The sequence below is a fragment of the Engystomops pustulosus genome, chromosome 1, assembly GCF_040894005.1.
Source record: "Engystomops pustulosus chromosome 1, aEngPut4.maternal, whole genome shotgun sequence".
Lineage (NCBI taxonomy): Eukaryota > Metazoa > Chordata > Amphibia > Anura > Leptodactylidae > Engystomops > Engystomops pustulosus.
Window position 1 is genome coordinate 188,198,407 of NC_092411.1, and position 19,562 is coordinate 188,217,968.

General features: G+C 39.6%; 1 protein-coding gene across 1 annotated transcript in view; it reads left to right on the forward strand.

Moving 5' to 3' along the window:
* Positions 1-17,363, forward strand: part of CCNI (cyclin I) — a 32,935-nt gene extending 15,572 nt beyond the window's left edge. The window contains exons 3-7 of the mRNA XM_072115647.1: positions 5,082-5,216; positions 7,757-7,831; positions 10,429-10,569; positions 11,530-11,760; positions 15,709-17,363. Coding sequence (XP_071971748.1) covers positions 5,082-5,216; positions 7,757-7,831; positions 10,429-10,569; positions 11,530-11,760; positions 15,709-16,164 — 1,038 coding nt within the window. The 3' untranslated portion in view covers positions 16,165-17,363. The remainder of the gene's footprint in view (positions 1-5,081; positions 5,217-7,756; positions 7,832-10,428; positions 10,570-11,529; positions 11,761-15,708) is intronic.
* Positions 17,364-19,562: the final 2,199 nt, after the last annotated feature.

Genomic DNA, 19,562 nt, shown 5'->3' on the forward strand with positions numbered 1-19,562 from the left:
TTGGTAAGCCAAACTTTGACTCCGAATCCACAGTCCTGTTTTCCACATGCCTCTAGCAGTGCTGAGATAAATGTAGGCATTCCTTCCCAGTGCCTTATTTCTCTCATCTATAAACTAAAAGGGTGATCAGGGGTGCACAAGCCTCACTGACATGCCACATGCAGCCTATCAAGCCATGAGTTGTGGTTGTGCTGACAGTCCAATGAGCACTTCCATAATTGATGTAACATATCTGATGGAAGCATTCATTAGTGCCGGAGGCCAGGTAGAGGTGAGTGTAGGTGAGAAGTCCTCACTGCTCCCTGATCCTTTCCTGCCACTCCATAGTGTGTCCTGACAAAAGTTTTATGCGTTGAGGTGAGGACCCAGAGCAGAGGCCCCGCAGGAGGGGAACCAGGAGTGATAAGTCCTGTCAGCAGTACTGTACTACTCCCAGGTACTCTCCTGCTCCTGGCTCAGTTTTTCTCTCATACAACCAGCTCGGGGCACAGCACATGGTAGAGAGAAGAGGCTATAGTGTGGTGCAGGGAGGAGATGAAGACGGTAAAGGAGACCATGTTTTTGGACTGCTCTGGGGTCTACGTATTATTAGTCTTATTCTCTAGAGGTCTCCAGTATTAATTTTATGTTCTGAAGGTCTTTAGTATCAGTATTTGTCTATTCTGGGGTTTCTCCTTGTTAGTATGATATGGGGTCTTCAGAATTTTAAGCTTGCTATGTGTACTGTGCTGTACTGTGGTATTTATAATTTCTGGGTTGGCATTTTGTGCTGTACTGTGGTTGTTGAGGGATCTAGGGTATTAGTTACTGATGTGGCCCCTTAAACTTGACTGTGAAGCCCTTGGACCAATAAATGTTGTTCACCCCTGGTCTAAATCCTTAAATCAGGAATAGAACAGACATTTAAATGAAACATCTTTTTATTATTATATGTTTGTAGAGTTGGAGTTGGTCCATTTTATCAATCCTGGTTTGCACTATGTCCGACACTTTAGAAAACTGTGCGTCTAAAGGGGTCTGGTAGTGCTTAGTTTCACCACGTTTATTAATGCAACTCGACAAAATTGTGTTGCGTGCTGTATAATGAAAGTGCACCAAAAAGAAAAAGGTGCTACTGTTACCAAACTACCCATAGCAGTGCTAATTGCGCCAGATAATTAAACAACGTGTGCGACTATTGAATTATCTGGTGCAATCTGCACATTAGTGAAGCAATTTGCACTAGTTTTCATAAATGCTGAGGTTTCCGATAATGCTATCATTCTAACACTGTGGTGTTTGTTTTAGCACTAGGAGCTGCTTACTTTAGTAAGCAGCTCCTAGTGCCAAATTTCTATGTGTCCTCTTTAAGGTTTTCATTGCAGCAAGTAGCCACTGAGTTTTTTCTGTTTTTATTTTCTTCCATTCATTGGTTTTAGAGAAAGGGTATAATATGGTCAAAAAGTCGATATAATTATCAGTAATTATTATCTCTGCAAATGCCATAGAAAAAGAACTGATAGCAGTGTGCATGTCTGACCTTCCCCTCCATTCATTTGGTGTTGAAATGGACCCCCATTCTTGGCATCTGTAGAGGTCCAACCACTGGAAACCTCTGCAATCAGCAAGTTGTGGCCTATCCGTAGATAGAGGATAACTTGTTGTTATTGGACTGCCCCTTTAAATTTTTACGTAATATATAATATATTTCATATTTCACACTCACTATATATATTTATATACTTAATATATAATTTATTTCATATTTCACACTCACTATTGCAGTAGAAATGGAACTGCAGAGAAAATAACATCACCCTACAGATTACTGTTGTGTACCTGTGGGGTCTCTGCCCAGGCTGGACACTGCTGTGCCTCTCATTATGCAGTTTGCATGTAATTTATACTTTGAAACTCATTTGGAAAGGGAACCTGGAGTTTTGTTTTTCCCACGTTGATCATTGGATCATGTGAGGCTTTAAAGTTGAATTGGAGGACAATGTTTTTCATTTCTTTTTGAAGTCGACTCTGAAGTCAAAGCTGATGGGTCAGTGCCCTAAGTATACAATGTTACGCTATTATTTATTTTTCTTTCATTCAGATCTAGATTGCCCTTACTCCTAGAATCCAACACTTATTGCATCAGTTTTATGGGGATTGAAATTCTCTTCAATAGTGGTGTCAATCATAGTTCAGAATTGCTAATACAATTCTCTTAGTGGTGTCACTCATAGTTGAGGAGAATAACTAACTAATATATGCCAAAATGACCACTTCCCCATTGCAAGCACTGTAACGGTAGAAACTGTATTTTAATAACTAAAATGCACTCTGTTAGTAGCAGAGAACACTGAGAGACTGTAACGACCTTTGCTCCGAGACGGGAGACATCCTGCACCTTGAAACACTTGGTGACGCAAGAGACATCATCTGTATATTCCAATAAGTTGCTAACACAGACTCTGTACAATCACTATGGCTGTGAATGATAAGATAAGGCTAATGCTTGACATTTTCCCCTCCATGCAGACATTTAATAATCTTGAGGGGAGTTTCACTATGAACTGAATGTTTCTGCTTTCCAAATTTATAGCAAATAGTCTTTGTCCTTTCAAGCAACATCAGATAAAGATATACTCACTATGTTTTTGGCACGTCTTTTTGTCAACCTAGAGACAAAATATTAACCACACAAGATATAGACGTATTTGCTCACTATAGAGGGACTTTATTATAAGATCATATAGACATTTGTGATGTTATAGCTGAGATCCATGACAGTGATTTAATATACAGTATTGCTGCAATATCTAGGGATTTTTTTTCTGATGATTACCAATGTACAATAAAAAAAATAAATGCCTGCCAATATCCACTCCTTTCCTTCACATAAAGAATAAGTTAATGTGTGTAAGTTGTTTTACTGTGAGGCATTATCATAATGGATAATTTTGACCATTTATGGATCATATGTACCCAATTTATTGAATTAAAGCTATTAGTGAGGAAACATGCAACATTAAGGCTTCATTCACATCTTGTGTTTCCATCCATTGCAGGGATACGTCCTGAGGATTCGCCATGTATCCCACAGTATGCACATAACGGGGACCTCGTTCCTTCTCAGTTTTTTCTGTTTTTGTTGCAGTCTATTTCCGGTGTAGACACTTCCTTATGATCCTGAGTTGTAGTCGAATTAGGGGCATGGACTTTTGAGGTCTCACTCCCACACTCCTGAAGCTAAATATTTGGTTAATATCCCCAAGTGGGTTACTTCATTGTTGCCTGCCCAACAAACAAACAGACTATCCCTTATGGAAAATTGAGCAATCTAGTCAGTATTGTTTTTATGTTAGCTCCCTGATAAGGGGATGGGTCAGGCAAACATTTAGTTTTAGCGTCTATCTAGTCATAAATGAGTTGTGTGAAGAACAAACATTTCCTGGAGTCAGTAACATTGTTGCTATGTGCAGTTGCATAGTAAAGCATCCAGTCAATAGCCAGCAACAGAAGATAGTGGCACAGGAGACAGATATGGCATTGTGTGGCATTTCCGTTGGGGTGGCATGCATGTCAATTTACAGTGAACAAACACTACTGTTGCCTCATTCAGGCCAGACAGTTTGCCTCAATCCAAGCTACTTCTGATATTTTCTATCTGGAGACGCTGGTCTACAAAGTGGCAAACAACACATGGTACTTACAATGAGAGGAATAGTGTTCCATGCATTGTGGAAGAAAATGGATTCTGGTCTATAAGTTTAACAAGTTTTGTGTCTATGTACCTTCTCATTGGCTCATGTAGTGCTGAAAATGACATCCAGTAATTTCCCTTGCATGTATTATAAGTTGCTGGTTCAGATAAACTGATTTTTGTGTTATGATGGGAACCTCCAGTGTATCAGAGGCCTTCTTCTCACACAGTATCATCTTAATAGAACTAGTAGTTATAACTGTATTACTTAATCCCAGGGCATGACTGCCATTGTACTCAGAAAGTGCATATGTAAGTACTTTTTCAGTTTCTGAGGCTTATTAGGTTTCCTTTCTGTATGTGTAAAACAAGGAAAAGCACATAGGGATCTGTGAGAATGTTTTACATAGTGTGTTCAACTATAGCATGCACAGAGGCTGGGGCATCGCATGGCTGAACACACTGTAAATACAACCTATGTCTATCATCACAAATGCATTGGGGTCAGACTGACACCATAATCCCATCATGGGGGAAGATGGACATTGAACTTAAGAGAAAACAATCATAAAGAAAACATACAAACTGATATTATCTGATATAATGCTCACCAGTTGGTTGAATCACTGCCAAGACTGGTAAAGTATGGAACTACAGCCTATCAGCTTTATTTGTAGTATGAAAATTGAGCTCCAATTGGTTGCTTTGAGCAAGTAGAACAGTTTTGATAAATGAGGCCCCCAAGTCAATCTTTAATCCAATTCCATTAAAATATGCTACACTTCTTGGAGTCCGACATACCATGCCCATTGTCGTCATTCAAACTCACAGGTTCTTAGACAGTCACTATAAATATATATATATTAAAGTTCCAAACGAATTTAACTTTTGGTCCTTAATATTCACTCCACTACATAATGCTGGAATTTGTGGTTCTTCAATGAACTATAGTTTCAAAGGCCCTCCTAGCTAGGTGACATGAATCACCTGGTTCCTCTCTATCATAAGTTCAAGGCTCTGCTGCAATTCAATTGAAGTGGGTAGGGTTCTGACTTAGATTCTTGCAGTCAGGAATGGCACAGTCCGAATATGTGTTGTTTGTGATCGCAATGTGAACACATCAACAGGAAAAGCTCCTACCCACATCAATTGAATTGCAGACCCCTGAACTTATGATGGCCGGGGGGTTTTAAAAGTTGGATCACCAACATTCCGACCCCTTTCTGTGCATTCAGGACACATGCCATTAATGGAAAAGGGTACACTAACAAAACAGTTACCTTACAACTTATGTTCTTTTATATTTGTACAAGCCGTGAGTGTATGCTGTGCTAAGTTTACTCAATAGTTTATACAGAAATTCTTGATGTGGTTAATGTATTTTTCATTTGTTGTTATATTTTTATAGGATGCAGCTATTTCTCCACAACAGCGAGATGATGTGATCCACTGGTTGACAGAATTGAAACACCAGTTCCATGTTTACCCAGAAACCCTTGCTCTGGCCATAAGTATTTTGGATCGTTTTCTGGCCTGTGTAAAGGTAATCATTTACACATTTGTGAACCACTGAAGAATTTGAGAGAGGTTAAGGGAATGTCTGAGATTTTTTTTCTTTTACGTGACCCTATGGTGCGCAATTAACATAATAAACATTCTAATGTCATGTTGTAAAAGCCGATCTAGAACTGTGATGCTCTCGTTTATTTGGGAGGCACATCTACACATCAGCCAATCAGTGGCTGAGAAGTAATGGTCGGAAAAAAACAATAGCTTGAGTGTGTTTGGAACATCACAGCTCATACATAAGGTAAAGTTTTATTTGGTTATTTGTGGACAATGGGGGAGGGCTATCTAAAATTAAAGAGAAATATCTCACACCACCCTTCAATAATATTCTGTGGTTTTTTTTCTAGAAAAACTTTGTATAAATAGTTTGCAAGTTTCATCTAAAAATATATGCAGCCATATTTTTTCTACTATTGGCGGCTCATTGTAGCAGTGTTTTGCTGCTATCCTTAAAGGGGTATTCCCATCTGGGCATTTACATTTAATTGGATTCTTTTGCCAAATGTAAACATTTCTTCAATTGGATGTTATTAAAAAAATGTTCCTATGTGAAGATAATTTCTCATAAATGTTGCCATGTTGTCCCTTAGAAACGAGATAGCTTCCTTGGATACGGCCACCTCTGCTGGATTGAGTGCACAAAGAAACAAAAGGTTTTTGTATATGAAATGTCCCGGAGTTACTGCAGGTCCCACAGCCGTCCTGTGGTAATGTACGCTGAATCCAGGTGGTCAGGTAGGACTCAATAGCCCATGTCTGGCCACCGCCGCCAAAATATAAGGTGGTCATATCAGAGGATACAGGAACATGAACATTTTTATTTAATAACATCCAATTGAAGAAATGTTTACATATGGCAGATGAATTCAATTAAATGTAAATGCCCAGATGGGAACACCCCTTTAAGTATCAGATGATCAGAGGAGTTAAGCTATTGGGTATTGTTTGATGGGTTCCCTACACTGTAAAGCTACTGTATCTTTCCCAATATCTCCCCACATCTTGAATTAAATGCTCTGATTCATGGTGACTTCATTTTCCAGACCCCACAGGAACTGAACATGCTCAGTCTTGCATTGACCAAACAACTTCTTGCATTTTTTGCCCAATGTTTTTTTTGTACCTGACCTTAGGTCATCCTGACACATTACTTGTATTTCATTGACATTTGGCCATGCTGCCCAATTCTCTGTGCTATGTGCTTTTGATACAATAAGGGAAGGAAAACTAGCAAAACCAGAGATTCTCAACACATGGTGTAGATTTGTGAACTGTCTCAAAGACATACTGTCTGTGCTGCCTGCAGCTTTCATCTTTCAGAGCAGAATATAAAATAAAAGCTGGTAATACTCTTTCTCAAAACCAGAAATAAAGTGTATTAAATGAAAGAATTCTCACGGTCTACATTCAGATGTTTTGTATAATGCCAGTCATGCTAAAACTATAAAATAATTGTTGTTGTGGAGTACAAGACTGATCCACAAAGTCTCAATGATAAAGCAGTTTTTTGAGAGAAAATAATCAATTTTCCTTCAAGCCGGAGCTCCAGGGTTCCAGGTAAGAATTTATTAAAAAACATACTCACAAACATAAGTAAAATTGTGCATCAAAATTAATACCGGGACGCTAGCTCAACAAAGCTGCCCGAATAAATTCTTAACCTGTTGTAACACACTACACCATCTGCCTGTATGTTCCTCGCAGCAATATAATCTGACAAGAATCAGTTAAGAGACGAAAGGGTATAGGTATAGTTTCATCAGAAGGATCGGTCATTACTAATGCTGGATTTTATTGAATGGATATATAACACTATAGGAGAAGAATTAGAAGAACTCTGGAGCTCCGACTAGAAGGAAAATTGATTATTCTCAAAAAACTATAAAATGCTCACCTCGTGTTTACCAGAGATGGACCTGGCATCGTACCGTGATCAAGAGACTTTTGTGTAACCTGGCAAGTATGACTCTCTGTTAAATCTGAGGCATTTACTTCAAGTGAACCTTACACAAGTACTGTCATTTTTATAGCTGGTTCCATTAGCCTTTGCTATGCGGATTGTAAAAATGCATTTGTCAGCATTCTGAATCATTTCAGTAGTTTATATTTATAAGTTTGATTCCCATTACCCGGCTCTCTGCAGGTGGTTATGGGAGAGGGGTGGTGTGGAGGAGAGGAAGAATGTATGAGGAGATACAGGCACACACAGTCTGCAGATGCCTCCCCCAGGACTCATCAAACGCTGCTGGTAAAGAGCCAGAATGAATTAAACTTTTATAAAGTACTAAAACTATTCAGAAAGCTGAAAAGGGTATTTTTAAAATCATCAAAGCATAAGCAATTGGAACCAGATAAAAATGACATTCCTGGTGACAGATTCGCTTTAACAAACGGGCATGATGTAATTATTGGCCATCGTAGATGCATGAAGCAATAAAAAAACCTGGATGCACCCAAAACCTAGAAAGCAACATAGATAGTAATAAATATATTTATTTATATCTTTATTGACAGGCTCATCCAAAATACCTAAGGTGCATTGCAATCAGCTGCTTCTACCTTGCTACCAAAACCGTGGAGGAGGATGAAGTAAGTGTCTCTGATTAATTTCTAACTATATCTGGTCATAATTATGTTTATGTAATTAACTTTAAGAAAAAACAGATATTTGTGAAAATATTTTTTTTAATGCCATATTCTGACAACACTTTTTGTGCACACTGCTGTGTAAGAAGTCATTTTATGAGACAACAGCTGTAGTTTTCATTTAAAGTACTTTGGCTACTTTTGCTAACTTTTAATTTAAATTTGTATGTGTGGAACAAAATTGTTAAAACAGCCATTTTGACTTTTTTTGCACTACGGCATTTACAATATGGGAAAATTATTTTAATTAGGCATATTCAGACATGGGGATACCTAACGTGTTTGTTTATTTTCAGGAAGTATGGTTTTCCATTTCCCACCTTGGAAAACTTCATTTGCATATTTCACAGAATCCCCTAGTGGAGCATCAATGACTTTAAGCCTCCAAATGCCCAAAATGTGGCTTTAATTGGAAAATTCTTATACTTCCTGACCTTATTTTTAAGTACGGTATTTAAGGGGTTTATGTGAACTTATGTATATATGTTGGGTAAAGAAACATTTTTCAGTCTTTGTTTCATTGCAGCCAATCGGTAAGATCATCTTGACCTGGAAAAAAATATATATAAATATATTTTATTTTATATTAACAAATATATGTATATTTATATATTAACACATGGTCATAAGTATTCAGACCCTTTCCTATGGCACTCATATTTAGCTCACATGCTGTCCATTTCCTTCTGATTCTTCTTGAGATGGTTCTATTCCATCATTGGAGTCCAGCTGTGTTTAATTAAACTGATTGGACTTGATTAGGAAAGGCACACCCCTCACAGCTCACAGTGCATGTCAGATCACATGAGAATCATGAGGTCTAGGGAACTGCCCAAGGAGCTTATAGACAGAATTGTGGTAAGGCACAGATGTGACCAACAAAATAATTTCTGTAGCACTCCATGTTACTAAGAACACAGTGGCCTTCATAACCCTTAAAGGAAACATACCACTTTAAAATGACATTTAAAAATTTGAAGTTGCGCAGGCGTGAGTGTGCCCGAGAGTTTGGTGGCGTCACCAGCTCTCCGGCACCTCATAGTAAGGCCACGCACGGCTGGTGCGGCATGGTGTGCCGAAGGGGGGGGTTTGAATATAACGATTAAAACTGTTTTACACGGACTACAGCGCTTTATGCAAATAGTGAAGATATGCTCCGGCATCAGCTCCGGAGCTGTTGCAAGGTATTTTTGGCTTATAATGTCATTTTAAAGTGGTAGGTTTCCTTCCACGACTTGGCCATCCAGCCATACTAAGCAATCGTGGAGAAGAGCCTTGTGAGAGAGGTAAAGAGAGAGGTAAAGAAGAACCCCTAATAAATTAGATTATCTAATCTGATGAGACCATGATTGAACTTTTTGGTGTTAATTCTAAGCTGTATGTGTGGAGAAAACCAGGTATTGCTCATCACTTGCCAAATACAATACTGATGGTAAAACATGGTGGTGGCAGCATCATGCTATGGGGTGTTTTTCAGCTGCAGGTACAGGACCACTGGTTACAATTGAAGGAAAGATGAATGCGACCAACCTCAGAGATATTCTGGATGAAAAACTCTTCCAGAGTGCTCTGAATCTCAGACTGGACCAAAGGTTCACCTTCCAATAAGACAATAACCCTAAGCACACAGCTAAAATAACAAAGCAGTGGCTTCAGAACAACTCTGACCATTCCTGTACTAAACCCAATAGAGCATCTCTGGAGAGACTTGAAAATGGCTTCCACTAATGTTTTCCATCCAACCCGAGGGAACTGGAGAGGATCTGCAAGGAAGAAAAACTTACATCATTCCCAAGAAGACTCATGGCTGTACTAGGTCAAAAGGTGCTTCTATTCACCGACCATAATGCTGGCTGTAGGTTAAACAGGCCTGCTGCCTGAAGGAGCAGAGCAGACACCATCATGGGGTCTAAAAGCTTAAAGGGAACCTGTCACCAGAACAGCGTTTTTATACTCCCCTGTATCCCCACAGTCAATACCAAGCATATCCTTCTGACAGTTTTTATCAGAATTCTGCCTTTTTAGCTATATAAAACTTTACCTGGCTCCCTGCCTGCTTGTGTTCTGTGTCCCTTGGGGTTGGTCAAGGAGAGATGTAGAGGGGGGGCGGGTTTATTAATTCAAAATCAAGCAGGACGAGCTGACTTTGAGTCAGGGTGACCACGCTCTGGGGACATGAGCAGGCAGGGAGCCAGGTAAAGTTTATATAAGTTATCGTTTGGTATTGACTGTGGGATTATGGGGGAACCTAAAAATTATGTTCTGGGTTCCCTTTAAATGATCCGGCAATAGGCTGAATGAGTTTTCGTAAAGACGTTCTTTACTTAATCAGCTGATGCAGATTTTTTTGGCCGATCACATATAGCATGGACCATAAAAATTGTGAGATTATCTCTAAATAATAAACTGCTGCTGACAATAATGTAAATGGTTGCATCAATAATCATTCATAGGTGTTTGGAATTAGCTATACATAGTAAATAATTCTTTTTTTTTTAACTGCAATTATATATTCAGTTTGGGATTTGTTTCCTTTGTAGCGCATTCCTGTTCTGAAGGTCTTGACACAAGGAAGTTGTTGTGGCTGTTCTCCAGCTGAGGTCCTCAGGATGGAGAGGATAATTCTGGACAAGCTGAACTGGGACCTTCATACGGCTACACCTCTGGATTTCCTTCACATTGTAAATATACTTTAAGATACTATTTTAATGCAAATTTTAGAATATAGAGTCCATATTTTAATTAGTTGGCATATTTTTTGTAGGCTCCACTTTTCTTTAAAGGACATCTACCACCAGGATGAAGGATTGTAAACCAAGCACACTGACATAATGGTATATGCCCCATCTGGTAGGATCTGTACTTCTTTTAGCTTCTTACACCCTGTTTTTTACAATGAAAGGTTTTTAAATTATGCAAATTAGTCTGAAGGGCTCTAGGCCATGGAGAGCCTTTTTTCTTAAAACAAGGGCATAGGAAGCTTAAAGAAGAGCAGGTCCTGCCATAGGGGGCACAAACGAGCATGTCAAGAGTGTTTGGTGTACAATCCTTCATCCTGGTGGAAGATGTCCTTTAAGAAATCAATAATCAAGGGGGAGAGCTCCAAGAGGGCATTGAGGGGTGTGAAGGGGACGTGGGGCGTATTTGCCCCGTGCCTGCACACTCACTGAAGCCATCGAATTTTCAGAAATGAAAGTTTGCATGCTGCTCATATATCTATATCAGATAGAAGGCTGTGCTGCTCAACCAGCAGATAAATCCAGATACATCATAATTTCATAAATAATAATAAGTCTCCCCCATTGTGCCACAACGGACATCTCATGTTCTTTACTTTTCCATCATCCCCTCTATTCATGCCCACGAACACTGTCACCCTGTTATCCCAAACATTGTACCCCTAAATACAGTAACAGTGCTATCAAGAGGGTCTCCTGTAATACTCTTCACACATACATTTAATGATTGAGTGTAACCAACTAAAGTGTATTGTACAGACAGGGTGCATTTGCACTCACAAGACCTAATACCCTGCATTCCCACTGTAGTAACATCTAATGTGGAGTATTATTACCTCTAACGTTTCCTTTTTTATATCTGATGTTGTCAGTTAAATTTGTTTTTTTTCCCTCTTTTACCAGTTCCATGCCATGCTGCTGACCACCAGCCCACAATTGCTAGACAATATTCCAGAAGCAAACCCATCACAGCACGTAGCTCTGCTGACCCGCCAGCTCCTGCAGTGCATAGCCTCTCACCAGCTTCTGCAGTTTAAGGGCTCCATGTTGGCACTGGCTGTTCTCAGCTTAGACATGGAAAAACTGTTTCCTGATTGGCTTGCTCTTACTATCAAACTGCTTCAATCTGCACAGGTGAGCAATATGTTCTGGGTTATAAAAGATCAATCTAACAAAAGAGTTAATAGTGTTGTGAGGTGAACATCTGTTAATTAAAGAAAATCTATGGTAGGTACGGAAACTATTCAGACCCCTTGTAATTCTTCATTGTAGCCAATTGGTTAATTGAAAAAAGTTTTTATTTTGCTCATAACTGTACACTCTGCAGCCCATCTTGACAGAAAAAAACAGAAATGTAGAAACGTTTGCTAATTTAAGAAAATAAATATCACATGGTCAAAAGTATTCAGAACCTTTGTTGTTAGACTCATATTCAATTCATATTCAATTCACATACTGTTCATTTCCTACTGATCCTCCATGAGTTCTACTCGTTCATTGGAATCCAGCGGTGTTCAATTATACTGATTGGTCCTGATTAGGAAAGGCACACGCCTGTCCTGATTAGTGCTCACAGTGCATGTCAGAGCACATCATGAGGTCTAAGCAACTGCCCAAGGAGCTGAGACATAATTGTGGCAAAGCACAGATCTGGACAAGGTTACAAAAGAATTTCGGCAGCACTCAAGGTTCCTAAGAGCATAGTGTCCTCCATTGGATGACCACAACTTTTCCTCGACCTGGCCATCCAGCCAAACTAAACAGTTGTGGGAGAAGATCACTGTGGCTCAGCTCCAGTGATGCAATAGGGAGATGGGAGAAAGTTCACCCGTGCCCCTTCAGTGGAGCGCCCGCTCCACTCATCTGTCCCCGTAACTCTTCCGGCTCCCGCGGCTATATTCGCACGTCCCCGACTCCTAGGGCGCTGACACTGGCCAGTTCCAGGAAATTGTTGAAAGCCGGCTTCTCCCAGCATTCCATGCCGGATCTTTGTGCTATATGCTTTTGAGAAAGCTAGTATTGTTGCCCTGTGCTTGTGTATTGCTTTCCCATTGTGACCCTGGACCTTCTGCTTAGCCTCTGACATTGATCCTGTGCCGCCTGTCCTGACCTCCTGCCTGTCCCCTACCACAAACCTGCCTTCCATGTCTGTACCTCGCCTTGGCTGCCACCGCAAACAAAGTAACACCTGTGGAATGATCTGGTGGTACCACGCCACAGCAAATCCAACCCGCTTTGCGGCGGGCTCTGGTGAAAACTGGGTGTCACTCTGGTCCCAGGTGTTGGTTTACGTCATCATCCGCGGTGGTCCAGCAACATCATGCTATGGGAGTTTTTTTCAGCTGTAGGGAAAGGACGAATGGTTGCAATTGAAGGAAAGATGAATGTGGCCACGTACAATGATATCCTGGATGAAAACCTCTTCCAGAGTGCTCTGGACCTAAGACTGGGCCGAAGGTTCACCTTCCAAAAAGACAATGACCCTAAGCACACAGCTAAATGAACAAGGCAGTGGCTTCAGAACAACTCTGTGACAATTCTTGACTGGCTCAGCCAGAGCCCTGACCTAAACCCAATTAAGTATCTCTGTAGAGAATTGAAAATGGCGTCCACCAATATTCACCATCTACCCTGAGGGAACTGGAGAGCACCTGCAAGGAAGAATGCAAATCCAGGTGTGAAAAGCTTGTTGCATCAATTCCAAGAAGACTCCTGGCTGTATTAGCTCAAAAGGTACTTTTACTGAGCAAAGGGTCTGAATACTTATGACCATGTCAGATTTCAGTTTTTCTTTCTGAATAAATTAACAAATATATCTACATTTTTGTGTTTTTTTTCTGTCAAAATGGGTTGGAGAATGTACATTAATGAGAAAAAACTAAAGAACTTTATTTTCTTACCAATTGGCTGCAGTGAAAAATGTAAAGGGGTCTGAATCCTTTCCATACCCACCGTACCATCAAAATCCATCATGATAAACCAGGTACACTTATGGATCCAGGCACCATAAGGAAATCTTTTTATATTTCTTATTCATGGCCTCCTTGCTTTTAAAATAATTTTTTTAAATTATGCCAATAAGCCTGTGGTGCTCTGGGGATGTTATGAGAGCCCCTCAGTGATGTCTTTTCACTGGTTGTTACAACAAGCAGAATATATCTCACCCTCCCACTTTAAAAATACAAGTGCACGGATGGCGGGCCTCGGCCTGATCACATATGCGTTTCCATGGCAACACAGATGCAATTGGGTCGAATATGCCCCCCTTCCCTGTGACCTTGCACTGCATTTGTAAAGGCAATGCAAGTGTCACGTGTCTTCGCACCCTTAGGTGGCATTCTTTGCAGGACATGATGCACTATATAACTATAACCTTAATTTAATTTTTTTAAATTTTTATTGCTAAATGACAAAAACGTGGAGGTTCGAATATATTATTTTCCAATACGGGGTTCACCTCTGGGAATATCTGTTTTATGTATTGATAGATTGGGATGTGGCAATACCTAATATGTATATTTTTACATCAGTTCTAAGTAAGGGGGGGTGATTTGAACTTTAGTTAATTTTTTGTAAATTATTATTATGCAGACCGACACATTGTAATGGAGATAGATCGTTGCTCCCCAATGACATCACATGGAAAGGTGATGACAGGCGTTACTGGCTGTTGCATGCTGCCTGTAGCTTTGTCAGCATTATGTAAAGGGTGTTTGCTTCAATATGCAGGTGGTCTGTACAGAAAGGGATCAGTCCATGATCACTCTCCATACAAGCCTTGCCACATGCAGACATACTATTACATTAGTTTGTGGCAAGGGATTGATATAGACTTTTAATAACTTGCTGCCTATGTCACCGGAGCGACTCAGAGTGTCTCGACTTTTAATTTATTCACATATTTTAATATACTATTTCCTCTCCTTCTCTATGCGCTATGGACGAGTGGAACTTGTATCGGAACAGGTGGAGTGAATTAATTAAAAGATGAGGCACTCTGGGGACATAGCCGGAGCACCCCAGACTAATTAGCATAATGTTATAACTCTATAATTGCAGTCCCTCAGAAACTTCTTATTAGGACATGTCTACCATCAGTAAAACGTATAAAGTACTGTATTACAAATTGTGTAAGTATAAAAGTATCTAATTTACTCCCATTAGCAGCTGTGTGCCTGCTTGCAGGGGTTTTACTTTGTCCTCGTGGGTGCTATTTCTCACTTTGTTTATATTGGTTGGCATGGGGATCTGTATCTGTACTCTTGGGTGGGTGGATCTTGTTGAAAAGGTCACTAGGAGACTATCTGTAGCTGCTGGGTGCAGGAGAATATCAGTCCTCGTTATTGCTGGCAGTAGGTAAACGAATTCTTTAAGGTGTTTGCGCAAGCATGTGACTGATGACATACGTCAGGTCATCCAATTGCAAGGAGGAAGTCTCTATACTGCTGCAGGAATGATATGTAGCAGAGCTGGTTGTGTTTGAAAGTAGACAAATTTGTGTATTTGTGGAAGTTTGAATGCAGAAATAAGACAAGAAGAAGACAGTGCTCAGGCTCCCCATCAACTTCTACTTCTAGATATCGCAGACTCCGAATGAAAATAACCAACACCAGTGCACCACCATTTGTATCTGAGTTATTAAAAAGTATTTATTATACTCACCACATGTAAAACCTTTTAAAACATGTAAAACCTCCTTCATAAAACTCTGAGTGTATTTTGAATTTGAACAACTAAGGGACTGTTGTGCTTTTCTCTGGCTCAGTCATTGTGAGATCCTCTGAAGCTTGCTGATTATTGTAGTGCTATACTGAAATTTGCTTTGTACACAGATACTCGTTTCCTTTTGTTTGTTTAGACTAAAAATAAGGACATAAACATTACTATATGATTATGTTTCATAACATTACAGTGGGATTCTTCATGCACAAATTATTGGCCAATCACATGGTAGGTCTCTGCCCGCTTCCTGGTTCATGAATATTAATTATTGGTTTGTAAATACTTTAACATTAAAAGAACCAAAAGTTCCTCTATGCTGTGTTTTATCACTGATCAAACGTGTGTTGTGTTCTCTCGTAGATGGATAGCACTCAGCTGTTTCTCTGTCGGGAAGAAGCATCACGGCACCTTTCTCCTCTTCAGGCTTCCTTGCCTCCCAATGCTGTATATGTCTACAGTCCCCTCAAGCGGACACTGGTGACCTGTAATAGAGGAGAGTACCAATTCCGTCCCTCCCCTGTCCCAGGCCCCAGAGTCAACCAAAAGGGCAAAAGCACACCAGGATCTCTTATGAAGGGAGCAACCTACTTCTACCAGCGTCTGGCAGCTCCTGGAGCCTGCAAGCAGGCCTCCACTAAGAGAAAAGTGGAGGAGATGGAAGTCGATGACTTCTATGATGGAATCAAGAGGCTTTATAATGAAGATGGCACTGTAGAGGTTGGGGGCATGGAGATTGCTGCATGTAATGGTGGTTTGTCCAAGCAGGAGGGCAGCATATCCCCTTGCCCCCAGTTGCAAGCAGTGTCTGTCATGTAATAGTAACACTTAAACATTGCAAAGCCACGTGCTAGATTAGATTCCCCATTGACACCTTCAGATGTGGTGGGGTGCTGTAGTCTATGCAGTGCATTGTGGCCCCCTAAGCAGGAATGGTGTTCAAACCACACTACTAGCTATAAAGTTTAGTCAAAGGCCATGCCCTACCAGCTCTGGACAGGGGTCTACAAGCCTTGCCTGATTTCTCATGCTGCTGATTCTTGTCTCATCTCTGCCATTTAAAATATATATACATATAAAAATTAAAAGAACAGAAATAAAAAGTACAAAAAAATGACCAAAACTACCAAAAATATTGACAAAAAAATTAGCAGAATTGTTTAACTTTCTAGTGTTGTCAGTTCCATTGTATTCTGGTATATCTACTGTATTTTGTGCACCTTGACATTTCTCTGCAGGCCTTTCCTATCTTGTGTTCTCAACTTGTCCTTCACTAGAGGCTCATATATTGGCCACTTCATCACCTCTTTTTTACTATTTTGTCTTGTGCTATTTCTTTCTTCTGAAAACTGACCTTGCACTTAAAAGATTATCATTCTTCTCAAATTATCAGACAAAATATTAGGTAGGAACTGAGTTAGTTCAATGCCAATTCTCAATTTCCTTGGCATTTTCAGTATAATTTGGGTTTATATTTATGGCAACTACCACACAGAGTAATTTGTGTTTTAATAATGTCTAGAAATTGCGTCCTTGCTTCCATTACAGGCATTGGACCCTGCAGTTCTCTGCTTGTAGTGAGCTGACCATGTGGATTCTTGCTGTCAGTGTGGCGTAATTTTCCTTGCAGTTCTGTACTTACCACATCAGGAGCAATCATTTCAAATGATAAAAATATAAAAAAAAAAAAATAATAATAAAACTTGGCTTTAATCTTTAGCTGTGTTCCAAATGCATTGTGATACAACATTCCTCCAAACTAGGCATGATTGTATGTAACTTTTGCACTCCACTGGGACAATGTTTATATAGAGTTCATTAATTTAACACTGATGAAACCGTTAGCAATACAGTCTCTTATGTCCCAGCATGCATTTTTCTTTTTTCTGTAAAACCGTCTTTCACAACAACCTTCTTTAGATAAAGATCACTGCTCCATCTGGAGCAGGCATGGCCATGGAATCTGACTCCCATGTAAGTTTTTCCTGGTTGCAATAAAGTAAATTGCCCTAACAGTTTCTCTCTGGTTTGTTTGTTTTATCTTTTCTCAATTTTTTAAGCAAAATGTTCACTTGAAAGGAAACAAGATGTGCGAAAATCATAATGAGCAAAAAAAAAAAAAAAAAAGTCCTATGATAGCAATCAACTATAATAAATGTATAAAGAATTCCTGTATGTGTCCCAGGAGAGCAGTTATTTCTCTTCTTATCATAAACCTCAGAACTCCTATACTTGTATAATTTGGTCAGTATTTAGAATATTGTTAAGGTTTTGGGCCCACTACTGGCTTGGCTGGCAAAACAATGACTTACAAAAGTACACACGACTGATTTTCAGTCAATGAAACTAACATATTTAAAAAAGCATACCAATATATATATTGATCTTATGCCAGCATATGATGAAGGCCCGGCCCCTAAGTTGCAGCCATATATATTTTACAGCTATAGCTATTGTGCAGACATGGGTCAGGAACGCCCCCCTACACACCCTGAGGTGGAGTAAAGGGTAAAATAATTGCAATGCCTGGTGGTTTGCTAGGTAGTGTGTTTGTCCATGGGCTAGCTTTTCCTACCAATGTGCATTAGTAATTCTTGGTGACTATGTTCCTGCCACTAGTTCACTGATAGTACCGACCACAAGTGGTGTAAGGAATGATAAAAAAAACTAAAAAAACAGAAATAAAAATTAAATATTTGACCTGACCAAACTGTTTTTCTCGAGCACATCAAGTTGTGGATCCTGGCACGTTGTACTGAAGTTGAATACAGCACAAGGGACTAGTCTTCATTAAACATCCTTTATTGTGGTATATCTATAGTTAAAAATATCTCCAAAACAGTTGTTCAACAAGCTTAACAGATTAACGTGTTTCGGGTGTTGAAAAATCTGAAGACGCTGGTTACATCCATATAACGGAGAATGGAATTCAACATCAAAGTAACGCGGAAGTGAAAGAAAACCGTCCCCACTATATGAACAATTTGTACGTGATATAACTTTGAAAATGTGTGCTAATCTTGAAAACGCATATTCTGTGAAACCTCTTTGAGCAGACTGGCCAATTTTGCACAGAAAACTGGTCTGTCAGCAACTTCCATAGAGAAACTTTACATTTCCTTGGAAATACTAAGGTTTGGATTTGAATAATACTTTAGATCACCCAGATCAATATAACTTCAATTTTCACACCTCTCTGGTCTTACTAAGTATGTGTGGAAGACTAAAGTTTAACAGTGGAATATTATTTCGTTTTTATTATCGAGACCCAAAGGAAATCTTGTCGCCTCCTCTCACAGAATCCTCTATAAGAAACAACCTTTTTGGTTCCAAGCATTGACAGACCACTCAACTACATGTGGCTGAACTAGGAACCAGCACCCTAAATGCACCAAAAACCACAGTACGGCGCCCAATGCCACCACAGAAACCAAATACTGCATTTGTACAATGAGTTATACAGACCCCAGAGCAGACTACAAATGCACAAACCAAAAAATGAAAATACTGGAGACCTTTCCGCTAGAGCAGATTTATTATACGGGAGACCCCCAAAGCAAATTTATAATATGGGAGACTTCCCAGAGCAGCATAAAATAGTGGAGACCTCCATGCCAGTAATACCCTCACACTAATTTTTCTCCCATGTCCCCACAACAGAAATTCCCCCTCACGATTTGTGCCCTTTCATTATAGTTTTTAATCTCCTTGTTGTAGACCCTATAAATTTTTTCTTACATAATGTGCATTCACCTATGTATACAAAGAAGTCGCTACTGAAATTTACACAAGTTAAGCAAAAAAATCTGATATTACTAGAATCACTAAAATTCTTCGATGGTTAAACAAAATTGCACATTATAAGGGTTGATCTTTTTGACAATACCTCTTTTAGGAAGGATGCTCGTTTTTCATCATTACGGATAGGGTGGCATTTTTGTATGATCAGTTTTATTTCTGGTTACTTTATTGTAACACACACAAAGAAAGACGTTAAGTGTCCAAAAGGAATAACCTCTTTTGGACAGCTTTGTTCTTATGAGGTCAGATTGTCTCTGAATATCATTGGGGGTACTACAATTGTGATTAGCCTGCTGATAAACGGTTATAAGTGCTCCCCATATCACCTAAAATTAGCTTCCAGTGGGGCACTGTACCTTAAATAAGTCATTTTTCTGATATGCAAATTAGCTTTACTGACTCATGTCTGCTGGCTG